At 47.2% G+C, this 20,317-nt stretch overlaps 1 protein-coding gene across 8 annotated transcripts in view; it reads left to right on the forward strand.

Annotated features, from left to right (window-relative positions):
- The window catches only part of magi1b (membrane associated guanylate kinase, WW and PDZ domain containing 1b), a 150,900-nt gene that overhangs the window by 118,015 nt on the left and 12,568 nt on the right, over window positions 1-20,317 (forward strand). For 4 of the 8 annotated variants that reach the window (XM_034082754.2, XM_071203075.1, XM_071203074.1 and 1 more), the window contains exons 11-18: window positions 44-229; window positions 467-1,123; window positions 1,979-2,020; window positions 10,382-10,413; window positions 12,683-12,929; window positions 16,462-16,553; window positions 17,172-17,364; window positions 18,264-18,641. In XM_034082754.2, coding sequence (XP_033938645.1) covers window positions 44-229; window positions 467-1,123; window positions 1,979-2,020; window positions 10,382-10,413; window positions 12,683-12,929; window positions 16,462-16,553; window positions 17,172-17,364; window positions 18,264-18,641 — 1,827 coding nt within the window. The remainder of the gene's footprint in view (window positions 1-43; window positions 230-466; window positions 1,124-1,978; window positions 2,021-10,381; window positions 10,414-12,682; window positions 12,930-16,461; window positions 16,554-17,171; window positions 17,365-18,263; window positions 18,642-20,317) is intronic. The other 4 variants (XM_034082756.2, XM_071203078.1, XM_071203076.1 and 1 more) reach the window with 1 other exon arrangement.

Raw genomic sequence — 20,317 nt, forward strand, 5'->3', positions numbered from 1 at the left:
TAATGGAAAATAGTTATTAAACCATCTGTGTCTGTGTGTCCAGGAGGGAAGCCTTTCTTTACTCGGAACCGATCCGAGCTGAATGGGACTTTCATCAACACCAAGCTGAAAAAGAGTCGCCGGGGGTTCGGCTTCACCGTGGTCGGAGGCGACGAGCCGGACGAGTTCCTGCAGATCAAGAGCCTAGTTTTAGATGGACCTGCCGCCCTGGATGGCAAAATGGAGACAGGTTGGTTTACTTTATATATTAGGTTTTGGAATAGGGCTGCGACTAACAATCGTTTTATTGTTGATTCCCAATTATTTGATGAATCGATTGATCCACTAAACCGTTGTCAGTCCAAAACATAAATATATATATATTCTGTTTAATGTATATCAACCATATATTCCAAGCAAAAAAAAAGCTTTGCCAAATTAATTCCTTTCATACAAATGATTCTTCTCCCTCTTCTCCTCCTCCCAGGCGATGTGATAGTGAGTGTCAACGACATCTGTGTGCTCGGCTACACCCACGCTCAAGTTGTGAAGATCTTCCAGTCCATCCCTATCGGCTCCATGGTGAACTTGGAGCTGTGCCGCGGCTACCCGCTGCCCTTTGACCCCGATGACCCCAACACTAGCCTGGTCACCTCAGTGGCCATTCTCGACAACAAAGACCCCATCATCGTCAACGGTCAGGAGGCCTTAAACAGCTACGACTCGCCGTCCAGCCACGGCAGTCAGAACAACAACGGCTCGACAAACGGAGGGGCGCCCCACAACGGCCTCCCCCGACCCTACAGCCCCTCCGTGGACGTGGCCTCCGATACCTCTTCCCATCAAGGCTACCCCAACGACGTGGTCACCCTGGCCTCCTCCATCGCCACGCAACCAGAGCTCATCACTGTACACATGGAGAAAGGAGACAAGGGCTTCGGCTTCACCATCGCCGACAGTCCAGGAGGCGGGGGGCAGAGGGTGAAGCAGATCGTGGATTACCCGCGCTGCCGTGGCCTCAAGGAGGGCGACATCATCGTGGAGGTCAACAAGAGAAACGTGCAGACCATGTCTCACAACCAGGTGGTGGACATGCTCAGCAAGTGTCCCAAAGGCAGCGAGGTCAGCATGCTGGTGCAGAGAGGTGAGTGGTCCCCTACTTTTTGCATGCTTATTGTCTCTGGGAATATTGAAACTGAAGAGAGCAGATGGAGATGAGGAAGATATGTTGAGGTATTGCCAAACAAAAAAAATACGTTTCCCATGAATCTGCTCAATGCTGTGGTCAATAAAATAATAGGCTTCTGCCTCACAGGCTGTCCCGGCTCACAGAGAGCTCTTTTATTGACACACATATTTATTTATTCATGTAATAGAGGTTGGAAGCAAAGAAGAGATCGCAGAGAAGCCAAGATAGAAGGATAATTATTATGATATGGGAGGAGGAAAGGAGCCACAGAGGAAGCTGAAATAACATTTTAAGGATGTGGCTGAAAGGGAAGAAAAGAGAGTGAGGTGTTTTCACTTGACAGTCTGAACATCATAGCTGTCTTGAAATGGAAAGTTAAAAGGGGAGATGAGTGAAGGATGATAAGAAGGGTAAACACTGGAGAGAGGTTTAGATTGTGTTTTCTGGCTGAAATATTCTTTTTGTTACTCCTCTCCCATAGTCATTCCAAACATGAGTACATCTACTGAAATTCGTCTTCTTATTCTTCTATTTTAGTACTCCCAACTTATAGAGCTATCTGGCTTGGTTTAAGATGAAGTCATTGTGCTGTTAACAAACATTTCCAGCGTTAGTTGGCCAATGTCAATGCCGCAAAATCAGTCATGTGCAAAAGTCAAAAATCAGTCATTCAACACGTGGCACCCAATCTCTTTGTCGCGCTCCCTGATTGATGAATCACAGAAGCACTGAATGGAAACAAAGCAACTGTAAATGGAGGATAAAACTGAAATGATTGAATTTTGGTATTTTCCCTCCAATTCCCCTCAGACTCGCAGACCTCCAGAGCCCTAAGCGGACGGTTCCAGACAAGTAATTGGTCTATTTTCTCTGTCAGACTGTCCATAGCTTGCTATGGGGCTTATTAATTCAAGTAACTAAAAGGTTTTTGTGTTTCTATGTTCACACACGCAGTTTATCTCCTGTGTAGGGTTAAGTCCTCAGACATTTTGAGCCAAATTGGTGAGAAGCATGGCAGCCAAGTCTCACATGGAGTCCCTGTCTTTCGCTCCACACGTGTGACTTAGTCTTAAATTGTATCTTCGTAGCTTTCTCCATGTTGTCACTCTCTCTTTGTCTCGCTCTTTTACACACACCTACAGTGCAAACACACACAGACCAAACAGTTCCACTCCAGCTCACTGGATGTAGCTAATGAGAAGCATTTCTTCAGTACACAAGCCCATACAATGGTACAGCATCATTCCGGCAGGGGCTTAATGGACTGTTAATAAAACAGAAGGCAGTTTAGCCGGGTTAAAGTAAGCGCAGTGACAGATATGACAGAAGGAGTGGCACTGAGCTGAAAGACAAAGGTATGGATGATGATGATAATGCATACGAGGCTTTTTAGTTGAACTAGCCTTCCTAAATGTCTGTTATGGAGGGTTTTGTCCTACTTGGGATTCAAAACAAAGAATGCCAGTTAGCGGAGACACAGAAACAAATGTGAAAGCTAATCCAAGATATAGCGTCTCAAAGCGGGACCTGCCCTTCTGCCAACAATGCAGATTAATAATAGAAAACATAAGTCTGCTCATTGCACTTCTCCCATTTAAACATTTATAACAAGTACAAAGGACAGGCTGCTGTCTGTTTTACAAAGATCCTTCCTGAACATGAAACAGTCGGTAATTAGAGAGGCAGATTGGAGTAGTGCAGTGTGCCAACCACTTCTTTTTCCCACACTATGTTTTGGTATCAAACTGTCTTTTCTGGAACCAGCCGGAAATGTGTTTGTAGCACGTGACGTATAAAAAGCTGGCAAATCCTAAAAAAAGTATCTTTATTTTGCGCTTTTGTCAGAACTCGATTCGTTGTAGATACAGAATGAACAACATTATATTTGTAATATGACTGTACAGTCAGGCATACAGTATATACCTTTTTAGTATTATTCATCTATTTCCTTCTCTCAATTGATTGCTTTGCCTATAAATGTCAGAAATAAAGTGAAACATAGCGAATCAATATTCAGTTTACAATAATATAATGCAATGAAATATCACATTTACCACACGGGGGAAGCTGGGACTAGAGAACTATTGATATTTGTACTTGATAAATGACTAGTTGATCATCGAATTGACAGAAACTGTATCTTCTGACAATGGAAAGCTTGTATAATAGATTCATTCTCACCTAGATCTGATTTGCCACTACACTAGACCATATGTGGCATTACAGATATAAAATAAAGTATATTTATATTTGTTGTAAATTAGTCAAAGAAAAAGATCCAATACCTTTGCTCCATAAAAGCCTCATGGACATATCGCCCTGAGCGTACCTCTTTGTTGTTCTTCCTCCCACTGAATTCCCACACCTCCGGATGTGCACATGTTGAATGATGAATCTGTTTAAATGTATTTTTCATATGTCAACGTGCCACCCATCATTCATATGTCACATGTGTCTGACATACACACACACAGTGGCACTCATTAGAACATACACTGAGCTTCTGGAGACTGTGCCTTAATTTTTTCTCTCTCTCTCTCTCTCTCTCTCTCTCTCTCTCTCTCTCTCTCTCTCTCTCTCTCTCTCTCTCGCCTCGCTCCACCAGTAGCATCGAGGCACACTGGCCTCTAATTGGGGTCCTGATGTCAGCTTTGCTTATCATACACATACATATTTTTTTTCTCTCCTGTGCTGTTTTATTCTCACTCTCCTTCCTTCCTTCCATCTATCAAGAGTCTTCTTCCATGATCCAACCCTGCTTGTGCATGTAGGCACACACACACACACACACGCACAGGCACACACACACACACACACACACACACACACACACACACACACACACACACACACACACACACACACACACACACACACACACACACACACACACACACACACACACACACACACACGCAGGCACACACACACACACACATTCAGTGTCAGTTTCAAACGCGAACAGACGTGCATCCAATTTAAGAATTCGAGGCAGCATGAGTCTGGCGCAGTCTTAATTGGTGGAGAACCGCCCCTCCTCCCAACCTCCATCCCCACGTTCTCTGTTTCCATTCCCCTCCTGTCAGCGTTTGGATTCTCACCGCTCGCCCACGCTCTGATGGGAGCGATCCCGACGGACGCGCTCAAAGACACACACTTGTTAACGCTGCCTCGCACAACAGTGGGCCTCCTCTCCCACCGCCCTGTTCACCGTGTGTGAGCATGTGTACACGTTGAGCATGTGTATTCCTGCCACACTAGTTCCCGTCTGCCTGGGGAAACCTGCACATCATTGATCTCATTATGAAAACTTGGCAATGTGAAACTCTTTTGAGGGCGTTGGCTTTCATTTTCTCCGCCTAAGAAAGCAACAGTAGCTGTAAATGACCTTTTTTGCATACGAAGAAAGATCCACCCACAGGCCAGACTGTCAGGTTATGAGACGTTGACAGGGTTTCACGGCTTACCCACAAAAGCCTCAGAGGTTCTGAAGACATTTGGTGCACAGATAAACTGCACACACACAGGCATGATTTATTACTTCAATCAGGTCGGTGTTTCGTGATACTGTTCTTTCATTTGTCTAATTGCACTGCTCTAATGGGCTCGTTTCCCCCCGCCTGTCTTCTCCTGCCCTCGCTGATGCGCTGGTATAACTCATTTTGGACCCTAATGTCTTGCCATAGTACAGGCGCTAATTTCCCCGTTCCCTTTAAAGAAGGTCTAAATGTTACAGAATCTGTAGGGATGTGCACACCTGCTGCTGCACATCCGTTTCTTTCTCCTAAGACACAGTCTCCCAGTAGCCCAGCAGCATTAGTCATTAGTCCGCTGCAGGAAAATGAAAGCCATTTTACCTCAGCAGAGAGGCGGAGTCTTTTTTTCTCGTACTTTTCTATATTTGGAAAGCTTGGCAGGTGCTTCAATGAATTCCAATGCGTGGTTGCAGCCACTGCTTGTAGCCATGTGCAGGACATGTCAAATGTCGGCTGCAGCGGGTGAAGGGAGAGGAAGAGAGCGGTGGACGGAAGAGCATCAGAGAGATGATGAAAAAGGGGCACGGAAACCCCCATCATGCTCTGCTTTCCTCCCTATCTCTCCCCCCACGTCATGACCCATCACTCAGCGGTGACACATTAGTCCCTGCTGGGCAATGAGGCCTCGCTGTCCTCTTCTTTCAAAATGAGAGATGGACCTTTCCTCCCCTCCCACGTAGCCAGCGGACGGACAAATGGCAGGTTGAGGAAATAACACAGGCAAGAGGTGTTCAACTATTTTGCAAATGTCAGTGGATTTGATGAACCCCTTCAATCCATCTCCTTTGGGTATTCAGATTGCCATTTATCCAAACAAATGTCACCCAGATTATCTGCATGGCTACTCGGATAACTCTTTGGAGCCGTTAACCTACAACACATCCATAGCGTTAAAGCACAAGAGGGTGCATTTCCTCGTGTTTCTTTGCCCTTCCTCGCTTTGCCTTCTAAGTACACTACATTACATTTAGCTGACTTACAATAAGTGCATTCGACCAGGAAGACACAACCTTGAAGAAAACAGAATCATAAAGTACATCAGGTTTCATAGAGCCAAGTATTTCAAGTGCTACTCAACTGGCTTTAGATACGCCAGTCCTTTATTAGTATATAAGTGCTCTGTTAGCAGTTATTTGTTAGTCATTCTATCGCTCGAGGTGGAGTCGAAAGAGATGGGTTTTCAGTCTGCGCCGGAAGATGTGTAAGCTTTCTGCTGTCCTGATGTCAATGGGGAGCTCATTCCACCATTTTGGAGCCAGGATAGCAAATCCACGTGTTTTTGCTGATGGGAACTTGGGTCCCCCTCGCAGCGAGGGTGCAGCGAGCCGTTTGGCTGATGCAGAGCGTAGAGCACGTGCTGGGGTGTACGGTTTAACCATGTCCTGGATGTAGGAAGGGCCAGATCCATTCGCAGCAAGGTACGCAAGTACCATGGTCTTGAAGTGGATTCTAGCAGTTACCGGAAGCCAGTGGAGGGAGCGGAGGAGCGGCGTGGTGTGGGAGAATTTAGGCTGCATTCTGGATGAGCTGCAGAGGTCGGATGGCACATGCAGGTAGACCAGCCAGGAGGGAGTGGCAGTAGTCTAGGCGTGAGTACAGTTTGAAAGAGATGTATTGTGCCCTTGAAGACAAACGACGGGTTGAAAAGCGTATTTTCCTCTGTCTTTCCTGGACGTGTGCCTTAAAGAGGGTGGATCACTGCCACACTAGATAGTCTCTATTGGCATACTGTTAGGCAACTGAGCAGACAGCTTATACATGCTTCCTGTCAAAAAGCACTCCACGGAGCAGTGTTCTGGGAGGACACACACTGATCGGCTCATCATCACGTGAACTTACATAACCCACATAAACAAACTCACAGTTACCGGCAGCCACAGCCGTGAGGCCCATATAATATGGACAGTCTCGTACACACCCATTAGGAAGAGATAAACGTCGATGATGGGTCCCTGCGCAGACCAGAGTCAGGAAATCAATTCACTGTATGGGCTCGAAGCGTCGTATTTTTGCCCACTTCGCATTAAAAATTCTGCTGACTGCATGCTCCAATGGCACCGTAATGAACAGCATTGCAGTCCTCAAAAGCAATGATGGGTCGGCCTCGCCCGCTAGGTGCCCACGATTCACCGCCCATTCATCGTTGGCTTGCTGGAGGCTGGTGCCTGTGAACCACAGCTTGTTGCACGGGGACACTCCCTCTCTCCCTCAACCCCCACCAATCTCCCATGCCTTCACACCTTCATTTCTATTGGGCGAGTTATAACTCCACACCATTGCACCATCCTTTGTTTCTATGACAATGCTCTGCAGATAATCTGCACTGGGGTCTCCTCCTGGGTGAATGTGTGGATTTGTGGGAATTCACCTCTGCTTTCTAAAAGCCATGGAAGGCTAACAAAAAAAATTCATTGCAAAAATCTGTTCATTCTCATACAGTATATGTATTGCTTTTCTTTGTGCCTTGAGTCACATTGGTATGCTCCTCTGGTACATTCAATTTCACCTTTTACACGCAAACCCACATTCATGGAGGAAGCGAAATAAAGCTGTGCTCTGCTGTCACATCCTGGCTGGTGATGTACCCAGCTGATGCGAGCCTGTCAGTTCCCTGCGGTCACCAGCCACTGTCCCCACGGTGACAGATGGACCTGCCTGTTGGAGGCCATCGCTCCTGGCCCAGATCTAGCAACACACACTGGCGCATTGTGGACAGACAACATAATCTGCCTAATAATGGCTTCCGATTAGCGAGCGCTTTGCTGCCAGGGTTTTGCAACAGTTCCTCTCTGTTGATGGAAAACGTATCCCGCTCAATCCCTGAAATCATCGTTAAAGTGCACAGGTATTAAGCTGTGTGTCGATGCATTTTTCAAAATCACATTTTCTTCAAGATTTAACTTTGCATTGTCGTTATGCACCCAAACGATTGGAACTAAAGCAGCTGTCGGGCTGTCACACAGAGAAACCCAGTTTGTGTCTGCTGAAAACATACTTTCACTGCCTGAGTTTTTCCTCGGGCTGATGACTGTTTTTCTGTCAAGCTGAATACATTATATTTTCTGCTATCCTCAAAACACTGGATACTTTATTATTCTGGCTTCATTGGAATTCACAATAATCCATGTTATATAATTAATCACCAAACCACAATGTAGTGCCCTGTAGGTTGAGCAGTCCTCAATTACTCGCTGTTAAGAATGGATTTTCTGCCACAAATTTCAAGATTTAGTAAGCAGAACAAAATGACCTGAAGGGGGGGGGGGGTTAGGAACAGCGGTCCTGGTCTATTATTTGAGAGATGGAGGTGCTGAGCATTGATTGGCTGCTCTCTCCCTGCTGCACAGGCCGGTCGAGATCGCCCACCTGTCCACAACCGCTCTTTCCTCCCTCTTGTATGTCATTAGCGCTGGAGGTTGGCCCCAGCACCCATAACACCTTTTGATCTGGGAGCTTCAAACACACTGTGGTGCTTCACACACACACACACACACACACACACACACACACACACACACACACACACACACACACACACACACACACACACACACACACACACACACACACACACACACACACACACACACACACACACACACACACACACACACACACACACACACACACACACAAAACCCATCTAACATGCGCACTGTTTTATTGCGTTGTTTGTCAAAGGCATCAAAGCTTTAACAGTTTAAATGTGCCCTATATTTTTCATTTGCTTTCACAGTAAGACATTTAAATTCCAAGGTGAAATTCGAAGAAGGTCGGTGCGATGCGAAGACCTGAATCGACCTTATGTCAGAGTCGACATAAACAGCGTTTATCGCTTCCACGGGTGTGTCCGTTTTAAGTATCGTGTGTCTGATTGAAAAGCCAGTGGAGCGAGTGTCCTGAGAAGCATTAGCAGACGGCAGCAGCCGATGAAGGATACTCAAACGGCAGCCTGGCGCTTTGACTGACGGCATGCTCAGGCCGGAGAGATTCACTCGCGATTGACAGCTTGCATCTGCGTCTGATTTACGGGATCGCGATGTGCTCCTGAATGAATGATGTCTATTGATTGAAAAAGGGGGGTGAAAAGGGAGATAATGGGAAGGAGGGCGGGGGGAGGAAGGAAAGAAATCTGCAGACGCAACACAGTTGGAGCTGTCGTTTGTGAATGAACCCAGATGTCTGAGAGATAAAGAAGACGAGATCTTATCCTTTCACTCTCCCTCAAGGATTGACACACAGAAGTGGCTCATATTTTTAGATCAGGCACCGCCTAGTTTTACTCGTGCTCTACATGTGTGACACACCCCTGTACGCTGAGGTGTGTGTGTGTGTGTGTGTGTGGCTTCTCGTCTCCCCGTTGTATTTGAAATATCATGGAGGTAAATACACACCACAAACCTCGCATTTTCCCCTTTGTTTCACGCATTCCTTCTCCCGCTCTCATTTCCATAACTTCATACAACTGTTTATTTCATGCAGAGTTGAGGGGGGGGGAGAGGGCAGCGATGTGCTTAAGGAGCACATTCCCCCGCTAGATGCAAGCTGTGTTAGCGTTTTAGTAATCCGCCTTTCTCAAGGCTCACTCAAGCAGAAACCCGTGTGTGTGTGTGTGTGTGTGTGTGTGTGTGTGTGTGTGTGTGTGTGTGTGTGTGTGTGTGTGTGTGTGTGTGTGTGTGTGTGTGTGTGTGTGTGTGTGTGTGTGTGTGTGTGTGTGTGTGTGTGTGTGTGTGTGTGTGTGTGTGTGTGTGTGTGTGTGTGTGTGTGTGTGTGTGTGTGTGTGTGTGTGTGTGTGTGTGTGTGTGTGTGTGTGTGTGTGTGTGTGTGTGTGTGTGTGTGTGTGTGTGTGTGTGTGTGTGTGTGTGTGGGGTGCTCCAGCGAGGGAGGGAGGGTAGGTGATGATGCTGAGGGAAGAAAAAGGGAGGGAGGACAGTGTGCAGCGAGGTGAGGTAGAGAGAGAGAGAGAGAGGCGTAAAAAAAGGAAAAGGCAGCAGGAAAGGGAGAGACTGGGAGGACGCTGCAACTGCCTATAGATGCTGGAGCCGTCGACAGCGGAGCGCGGCGCTCAGCGCACACAGGAAGATGGTCTCAGTAAGAGGGGAACTGACGGTTGCCTATAATTTAATGTTCAGTATCTTGGACTCCTTCTCCATGGGTAATGCTATGGCCAGGATCTCCAGCTCGCTTTCCTCCTCTCCTCTCTCTTCTCCGTCTCAGTTGCTCTCCAGGATTCTGTCCTCTTAAGCTCTCCTCACTTTCCTCCTTCGAACACACACTTGCTCACACGCGTGGAGCAGCCAGGCTCTGTAGCGAGCGCCGGGTAGCCCTGGAGGCTGGCCCCCAGTCCTCCGCTGCACCAGTCAAGCCGAGCGCTGGCCGCGGCACTGATGCAGATAGATCGCGCTGCCTGCCCCCCCCCCCCCCCCCCAACCACCTCCTCTCCCCTCCCTTCCCTCCTCTAACACCAGCCGCGGATGGGCGAGCAAAGGAACCAAGCAGGGAAAGAGAGGGAAGGAGGGAGAAGGAGACGAGGGATAGATGAGCTGAGATTGTTTTGGAGTCTGCGTTATCTGTTTTCTTCTTTTTGTATTTTCTGTGAACGTGGACGATAATCTAAAACTACATTGGTAACCTTCTCTTTTTTCTTCTTCTTCCCCATTTCTGTTTGGCTTCACAGGGGTGGCACCTGCGAAGAAGAGCCCCAAACTGGTAAGTTGTTGTTTTTGTTGTCGACACGTTTCTCCTCTCCCATCTATACGTCACTCTCCTGTCCTCACTCTCCACGGTGTGTCTGTCAGAGGGATGTTGGACTCTCTCTCTCTCTCTCTCTCTCTCTCTCTCTCGCTAAGGTGTGTGTTGCGCTTATGGGTCTGTTTGTCGTCTGTTTGGGATGCTGAGCTCTGTGGGGGTGGATCCCATCAGCTCCCCTCCTCTCTGTGGCGGGGGCTTTGGACGAGGGGCTTTGATGCACAGCGTGAGCTGGGTTGCGAACACGCTGATGATCGCATCGCGCGGGGTGCTAAGCTTGCAGTGTGGGAGTGCAATGTAGGATCACAGCTGAGAGTCGGCCTCGTCCTGTGACATCCGCTGCATTAACGCAGAGACGTGACGACTGCGTCTGACTCACTGAACGCTTGTTGTCAATTTTGTTTTTGCAGGATCATACGGAGCTGGCTCCTCCGTACAGAGATTACACTAGGATGGTATGTGAAGGAGATACGAGGGGGTGCGGTGGTGGTGTTGGTGCTGGGTATGTTCGATGATAATGGTGATGGTATGGCATTTGTATAGCGGATAATAGCGGTGGTGCATTGAGGACGATAAGCATGTTTCAAGATGAGGGGTTTGTGAGCAATAACACACATTAAAGAGGACTGCTAATGCTGTCAGGCATTGAGCCTCTGAACCTCAGTACGGCCTGCTGCTGGGCGAGAGGAGTCTGAGGAAGCAGCGAGGATTTGTTTTCATTGACTGAGGCCACCCCCCTCCCTCCCCCCCTCCCTCCCTCCCATCTTCTGTCTCCTTAATAAGTTATTGGAGCAGCAGAAACCAATGTATTAGGGCCGTCCCGGGGGAGAGGGAGAACACAGTGACTGCAGAAGGTCACATTTAATGGATCCATCAAGAACAAGAGATTTGTTTTCATTTAGTCGGGGGAAGGGATTTGGACTTTGTGTACATCAAAGTGAGAGAAACCAAACAAGAAAGCTGCCGCATTGGCTAATGGAGGCCCCATTTTGTTTGATGGAATGAAAGCGTAAATAAAAATCATTTTGAGGTCAGAGAAGGATCAGTCCTGAGCTCGGACTTTAACACCAAACCTAGCCTGCAGTTGTTACTAATTACATTGAAAATGAGATTTTATCTCAATGCTTTTATCTGGTTAAATAAAGGTTAAATAAAAAAATAAATAAATAAATAATTTGATTTTTACATCCCCACAAAAACCCAGAGATGTTACACTCATAACACTTGTAGCAATAAAGCTGGATCCACAGCTTTTAACTTAGTATTAGCTCAAGCCTCTTTTGTGTTTAACAAGGATGATGAATATATACATGAATTGTGTGTCGGCTGATTCGGCAAGTGATGAGTGTGAATGTATTGAAGACTGCACTTTGATATCTAAGAACAGATGAGCCACCCGCCCCCGTCCTTCTTACTGGTGTATTTTTGTCCACCACATCCAAAGAACTGGGAGGTCACATGATGCGAAGAGACTGAACTGAAGTGGTTTTCTCTTAAAATATATCCCTTTGTTTCTCACGCTCCGTTTGTAACCCTCTCCCTTTAGTGCACTTGTTTTGCAAATCTGCAGAGTAATGGTGAGGATGGGACTGTAGAGAAAGATTTATTGTGACACGGGTCATGGGAAGGATTTCCTCTTGTACTTCTGCTCAGGGTTGTATGCGCTTAACTCTGCTCAAGCACCGCTCCCTTCAAATCCTTCAGCAGGTGCTTAAGTGCCCATGTTATTGAGGGGCCGGCGGCAATTTATGAGGGGTTTTACATGTTCTGGCTCCACCAGTTGGATCCCAGCTTCGTTTCAAACACCACACACGGGCTGTGAATATTCCTCCAGATGCAGCAATGGATGCAGTTCCTCTGTGTTAAACAAAAGGACTAAGCAATGCGCTCTCGTAAGTTAAGATTCAGTTGTTTTCTCCCACAGCTGACTGACTTAACCTTTATTTTCCCTTTGTGTGGTCGAATAATGATCTGGATCAAACCGGTTGATCATTGTTTGCGTCAGTCGCAACGCAACAATGGTTGACATTATATCCACTCAGGTTCTACCCCACGGAGCAGCCATCTATCATCCTTTTGATCTCTAATCTGAAATTCTTCTGTCTCCTAGTTCTCCCCCCACTGATTCTCCTCTCACCAGATTGTCTTTCCGCTGCTGAGCATACAATAACCTTTGTGGTGTGTGTCTCTGTTACAATTGGCAAATGATATTGATCTGCTTCTCTAACAGCAATTGTCGAGGAAAGACAGTCAGAACAGCTCCCAGCACAGCGTTTCCAGCCACCGGAGCGCCCACACAGACTCGCCTGTGCACCCGTCCCTGGCGGCCACTCTCAACGAGAGCATCGCCCCCCCGCCCCCCTCTCAGCCCCTGCCGGGTCTGCCGCCCCAGGACTCCCCGGCAGACGGGACCATCCAAAGAAAACCGGACCCCTTTAAGATCTGGGCCCAGTCCAGGAGCATGTATGAAAGTAGGCGTAAGTATATACTTTTTGGTGGCGGTTGGATGAGGGCTGCATGGGGCTGTTGGATCTGGGAGACCCTTGGTGTGTGTGTGCATGTAAGTAACTGATTTATACGCACATATATTCACTAATAGTCACATATTCTGCCAAGCTAATCGCCCGCTGGCTCCAGCTTAATATTTAACAAACAGACATCTAACGCACAGCTGGAAAAATGAGTTATTCATCTTCAAAGCCGTTCTTCAAAGCCACAAAGTTGGCATTTGTTTCCAAGCGGCATTAAAAGCAGCATGTTCGTTTAAAAGCCGTTACTGTAGGTGCCACTGTGGTCCAAATGTCGACACTGCCACCATTGACACACTTTCACACTGCACTTCCCTAAAGAGACACACAGGCGTATAATTAGCTGTGGTTGTAGAGTCGATGTCAGCGGATTGCATACCCCCCTCCTCTTCGTCTAGCCTCGCCAAAGCAAAGGGAACGCTCCAATTAAAAAGAATAACCCTCACATCCTCTGTCAAGTAACAAAAAAATAAAAAAGCGGGAGGAAGAGAAAAAGCAGGAGGAAGAGAAAAAGCAGGAGGAAGAGAAAAAGCAGGAGTCTGCAAGGGCCAAGAAACATCTAATAACTTATTATGCACCACTTGTCAAGGATTTTCATTATTCAGATGCCTAAGAAAAAGAGTGTGAAGAGAAGGGCTGAACATGCGCTCAGAGTGCAGACAGACGATAATAGTGTTTCATAAATTAAATAAGGAATAGTCAGGAGGACTGGAAGAAACCAAGACGAAGGGGAGATTAAGTCTTAATGTACCTGTCCTAAGGTGATGGGGTCTCAGCAGGAGCCAGTTTGCTCAGTGCAAATGGGGGGGGGGGCCGCAAAGAGAGCACAAAGGATTCCAAAAAGGGAAATGACAAACATGTGGAAATGAAAGAGAAAGCTCCAACATTCTGGGATCAAGAGATTCTAAGGTAGGGAAGAAGAAAGGAGCCCAGAGAAGGACAGGGAGGACAGTGACCTGTCCCTGCAGGTTTAAATCCTCCGTTTCCTCACGCTGCATTGAGCTCTCATCCTGAGATGCTGCTGCGCGCCCCATTGGGCCTCGGCTGCAGCAGGGACATTTCTCCACGCCACATTCGCTATAATGAAAAGTTTCGCAGAGATCAAGGTCTTTAAACACACCACGTGGTGAAGGATTTTTCCATTTGCAGAAGAAGAAGAAAATTCCCCCAAAGAACTTGCTCTAAAAATCTAGGCCAGAGGACAGGGAAGTTGCTTGGCCTTCATTTTGATTACTTGGTCTCACGCACGAAGCGAACAATCCCAACTTTTCATATTCCCAATGTTTTCTTATGTTCCCTTTGCTCTTAATAAAGCATTTTACAAATTGTCGTGAGCACTCTAACCAAGATAAGAAAAATCATCTTGTTTTCCCCGTCCACAAATGTTTTTGTCCAACGCAAGTAAACACCATTTCTTGTTCTTCTTACACCTTTGAGGTAATCTCAATGTTTACCTAAGTATTTGCACACCTGCCTTTATAACGTTTTCTCTATGCTAAAAAAAAAATCAAATCAGCCTCATGCCTCTACTTTATGATCAAGTGAGTCTTATTGTTCAGCACACCTGGGTAACAGCAGATTAAGATGCATTTGATGCTGCTGGCAAAAACAAGAGAAAATAAAAATACGTTTAAGAGCCGGTTGCTGCTTGAGGCCCGTTGTCTGGTGTAAACACGCTTCCAGTCTAATCTCCTCACTCTGAACCACCTGGCTTGGTATTTGCAGTCCTAACACATAGCTCAGCACCGGTCCGTACATCTTTGTCAAATATTGATCCATTCACGGCCCGTTACCTCGCTGTGGGAATCACTTATGGATCTATTCATCAACAGCAGAAGGGTGTAACTGTGCAGTTGAACCCGGCGAGTGCAGGTGCACATTGCAACAGTTAGCCTCTTGACTCTTCCTCTCCCACTTCCTGCACGGTTGCATCGTGATGAATGGGAAGGGATCGCTTTATTCCGCAGGGACTTCAACTGTTGACTGAAGGAACAGATTGGGAGCAGGCTGTGTGTGCCTTCTGCCACCCTGCCCGCCTCTCGGTAGCTTCAGTGGCCTTGGCAGCAGCGTGTTGGAGCCAGGAGGAGATCTCCCTGGGAGTTTGCTCAGAGGTGCCTGTGTGTCAGCCCGCACCACACAGCTGCGGACAAACAAATGCATGCACATAACATGAAGAAGTATATACACACATCTAAAGCAAAGAAGCTCATGTTTACGCCGGGATGAGGCCGCACACATGCACGCTCGCGCCGTCTCTCCACTGCTCCTGGTCCCCCTGAGCCCCCCACATTCACTGCAACAAGAACCACGAGCTGCTAGCCTGCAGATCAATGCCTCTTTTATAGCACAGCCAGGGTAGGAGACGCATTTGAAGGCACTGTTTGCCACCACTGTCAACATTTGGTGGGGCGAAAAACACTGCCTTAAATGCATATAATTAAAAGGAATTGGATGAGGGTAAACAGGATTAGGAGATTTGCCTAACTGGTAAATATATCTTTTTTTCTTTATTCTTAAAAGCAATTTTCCCCCCCCTCAGTTATTTGCGAAATATTTCTAAGATTATTTGGGGAATTTGAGCCCCTTGCCTCCCATCATTTCCAATGCTGAGCAAAGCATCTCTCGTGCGAATAACACACACACACACACACACACACACACACACACACACACACACACACACACACACACACACACACACACACACACACACACACACACACACACACACACACACACACACACACACACACACACACACACACACACACACACACACACACACTTCTTTCTCTTGTGGATGGGAGTGGACTGTCGGCTAACTACACTAATTAATATATAGCATGTTCCAGCATGTATTAGCACCTCTTTCTGGAAAGTGCTTCCTTACATTACGGGAGAGTAGAAACAGAGTTGCATGTCACACTTCGCCTCGTAGAAGAAGCGGTGTTGTGCATTAGAGTAGTCGTTACTAGTGAGAAGCGTCGCCGAAAATGTCGTAAAAAGCTAAAAATAAAAAAAGTAAAAGGATGATATTTCTCCTAACTTCAGAGTGGAATTTCAGCCTGATGGTTTCTAATTCTGGGACCCATGAAGAGGGTGCGCTGAATGGTTCTGGCAGCCTGTCTTGCTTCTGAGAGTTTATTTAAGCTCCATACCTCTGCTCTTTACCCGAAATAGATCCGTTTGATCTTTTGACAGCAAGAACAAACGCCTCCCCCGAAGCCTCGAGACAGACTGTTTGTGCAAAGTGCCATCTTAGTGACGAAGCTTGGAACAGTTGGAAGCAGGAATATTTGCATGCTGAAATAAGCAGGCGGGGGGTTTGGTTCCAGCCCAGCATGAGGCTTTGACTGAATAGGTGAAGAGGGAGTTTTCCTTGAGGCTGCTGGCTGAGTTCTTCTTGCCGTGGTGCAGGAAGTCCTCCGGGCTGGCTGCTGGTATTAATGCAGACATTAATGTTGCGCTTTTGATTTCACAGTTCCAGACTTCCAAGAGCAGGACATTTTCCTGTGGAGGAAGGACACAGGGTTCGGCTTCAGGATCCTCGGAGGCAACGAGCCCGGGGAGCCGGTGAGTTTCTCCCACACTTTCTATCTCACAGCTCATTCCCTCTGGTTTGCTTTTCAATTTGCACATCATATGTGTGAAATGGATAAACCACAGAATGATGAAATATAGCACCAGTCTGACATTTGTGTTTTTCTCTATTCATCTGCGTCCGGTGCCGAGTTCTGAGCTTCTGATCAGCTTCAAATCAGTGATTTCTTCTACACAGATTCTCTTTGATCCGGCCAATGTAAACAGAAGACCACCCGTCTCTCACACACACCACTGCTTTATTCTCTTTCCTAAATAGGCAAAGTTGTTTGTTCTTGTTCACTGGCCTGCATTGCATTTTTATTTTGAAGGGAAGCAAAATAATGATTAACTATTGAGCTGTGGTGAAAACAGTTGCAGGCTTTGGGAGAAGAGTTAACAGTGCGATTTAAATTATAGCAGACCTGTACTGCATGCCAACGATAGTCCTGCTTCGGAAGTTGGGACATTGAATGTGAATTGAAATAAATCCTGCCTCGTTAAAGGATCAATGAGTAACCTTATTTGCAGAAACCCTTATGATAGCCTCGATGTTGTGCCGTTACAGCCTTTTCTTTTCTTTTACGTTTTCATATATATACTTTGTTCCAGATCTACATCGGACACATAGTGAAATACGGCGCGGCAGACGAAGACGGGCGCCTGCGGTCCGGAGATGAACTGGTAAGCGTGGACGGCACCGCAGTGGTCGGCAAGTCGCACCAACTGGTGGTGCAACTGATGCAGCAGGCGGCAAAGCAGGGCCACGTCAACCTCACCGTGCGGCGCAAAGCCACCTACACCGGTAAGAAGAAAGAGGGAAGGGCCTAAGCTGTAAAAGACCTACAGCTAGACACATAGATACATATGAAAAACACTTTTTAAACGTAATCGCTAAGGGCCCCGTTTGTATCGATGGCCGTTTCCCCAGAGGCGCAGGCCATGTTTGCTACAGTATGTGCAGGTGTTGCCTTGCTAGGTAATGGTCTGTTGAAAGTGCCCCTTTGCTTCCACCAGCACATTTCCCTGCGCTGCTCGGCTCCACCCTGCTCCTTGGCAGGCGATAAAGAAAGGCCCATAAATATGATGAAGAGGGTGGTCAACCTTCGTCCCGGCGACAGCGGACAGATATTAGCTCATTTCTGCTCCCCGTCTGCCTCAGAGCGCTGAGAATATGAGGCGCCTTTCGCGAGCAGCTGTCCAGGAAATGAAATGTGGAATGAAATGTCCGGATGCCAGAGGCGGGGCCGCGTCTTTAGTTCATCTTTTGTTCAGAAACAGATCGGGGGAGAGATTGTTGGAGGGGCTCTTCTTCCCAAGCTCCCTCGCCAGCTTGTCTTTCACCGTATCAGCATAAACTGGCTGCGATAGGAAAAGAAACCTGTCTGTTTGTTTACAATCTGTTATGCGGTCAGATTGCACGGATGATGTAACACTTAGCTGTGTTGTCATCATATCTTGTTGTAATATGCACCGGTGTCGTATTCAGCTTGTTCTATTATCTCCTGAACTTCTTATGCAACACTGTCTGGCATAATATTTGTTCTCTTGTCGATGTTCTTGCGTCTCCACCTCAGTGTGTACTTTCTCACCACCCTGTCTGCAATGTGTGTCTTTTTATCTTCTCCTAAATACCACTTCCTCTTCCACCCTTCACTGAATACCATGCATCCTTCTCACCTTATCCCCCTCTGCCATCTCTAGTTAAAGCAGAAGGAGACGTGCCACCCTCGCCGGCGTCCTCCCACCACAGCAGCAACCAGGCCCCCAGCCTGACGGAGGAGATGGGGAAGCGCGACCCCCAGGGCAGCCAGAACTCTCTGAACACCGTGAGCTCCGGCAGCGGCTCCACCTCTGGCATCGGCAGCGGGGGAGGCGGCGGCGGAGGGGCGGGAGGCAGCGTGAACGCCGTCATCGCCGTGGCTGCAGCCACCACCAACTCCTCTCAGCCCCCCATCGTCATGGCCAACGCCCCCTCCACCATGCAGCCCTACGACGTGGAGATCCGCCGCGGAGAGAGCGAAGGATTCGGTTTCGTCATCGTGTCTTCTGTGTCGCGGCCCGAAGCTGGCACCACCTTTGGTAAGAGATGTCATGATGTGTTTGAAATGCCACACACATTTGTTGCTGGAACATGCAGATTTCTCAAAGATTTGATCCACTCAGCAAAACCAAAAATCACACTCCAAAGCTTTCCCTCATCGCTGGAGTCTTTTATCTTCCTGTCTTCTTTGTGGGCTGCCTTTGTATCATCTATAGACACCTCTGAACACTAAACAGCCCGACAACCAGTACCGATTCTGGCTTTTTACAATCCCACCAGATCAATACCAACACTCCACTTCAAAGCAGAGGTTCTTCTTTCTCATGTTCATCTTGAGCCCGTCAAGTCGTGCCACTGAAACCCTTTCTCCGCCCTGCAGCTGCTGCTCCACTCACACAAAGCTTTCACAATTGATCACAAGTGAAGTGGGTCTTACATAAGACCTTTGTTTTATTCAGCTCAACTTAAATTGCTTCTGCCCAGCATGTTGGCACGAACAGCCTAATGCCAACTTAATGAGAGTGAGTGCTGCAGGCAGGGTAAATATGGGAAGTGATCAGTGTGAGTAATATTTATTTATTTAACGAGGTAGGATCAGAGCGATGGACTGACCTACAAAATTACCCCGTCTACATATTTTAGGTTATTTAATCAGAAACAATTAAGACACTGTTAACTAGCCATAAAGCTGGCGATATTGCTTTTACAAACAAGTAGTGTATTTTCTATGCAGTGCGCTCCACACTTCCTTCATGCCTGCACCACTATGGCTTTTCCTCTCTCCTCTGTGCTCTTATCTCTGTCAGTGTGGGTGTACTGAAAAGGTCTGAGCATGCTCAACTTTCCAGGTCAGCTTACAGAGTAGCAAAGCTCACAGGGCAGAGCCAAATGCATGGGCCAGCAGATAAGCTTCATTGATTTGACCTGACATGTAAAAATCCAGGGGAAACCCAGTGGCTGCGTGAAACCAGTCCACACATACTGGAGCAGCACTGGTTTTATACAGAAACGCCAGAGTATTACTCTCTCTTTGTCTCTCCGTTCATTTACTTTGTACTCAATATTTTCCAGCTAGATTGAGTTGAAAAGAAGAGGCGGCCCTGTTTATAATAGTGGAATAATCGAGAGAAAGAGAAGAGGTGGATGATAATATGAAAGAAGATGGTGAAAGGAAGGAGCGATGGCATGCTCCTCTTCTCTGCAGAGACTGATGTCAGACTGCAGACATAGGAAAGAGGGGAAGGAGGGAGGAAGGGAGGGAAAGGAACGGAGACCTCAGGGTAGCTGCTGAGATGTCAGCTTTGATGAATGTCGTCTTTCTGCGGATCCAGGTGTTTGGGATGCAGATGACACAACTCCGGGTTATTATTTGCTTAGAGGCTCTCATGCAAATATAATAATGATAGCCATTTCAGAAATATGGCGCAGGAGCAGCTCGAGAAAGCACATTGGAAGATACGTTTCCCAATGACTCGTTTGAAAAAACTATTTACAGATAAAGGCCTAAGAGGAATAAGAGTGACAGATTATTTTGCGGCGCTCACTTTGCCCTTCTTTGCCAACGCTTGCATTCGTTCTCTCCTGAACGGCTTCTCTCAGCGCCTTGGCTGCTGGCTGTCGGTGAATTAACCCTTATTCTTCTGATCCTCTTTTTCTACTCCTTTCCCAATTCCTTGCCCTTCTCTCTCCAAACACACACACACACACTGAATCA

This window comes from Pseudochaenichthys georgianus, chromosome 5 (genome assembly GCF_902827115.2).
Source record: "Pseudochaenichthys georgianus chromosome 5, fPseGeo1.2, whole genome shotgun sequence".
In the NCBI taxonomy this organism is placed as follows: Eukaryota; Metazoa; Chordata; class Actinopteri; order Perciformes; family Channichthyidae; genus Pseudochaenichthys; species Pseudochaenichthys georgianus.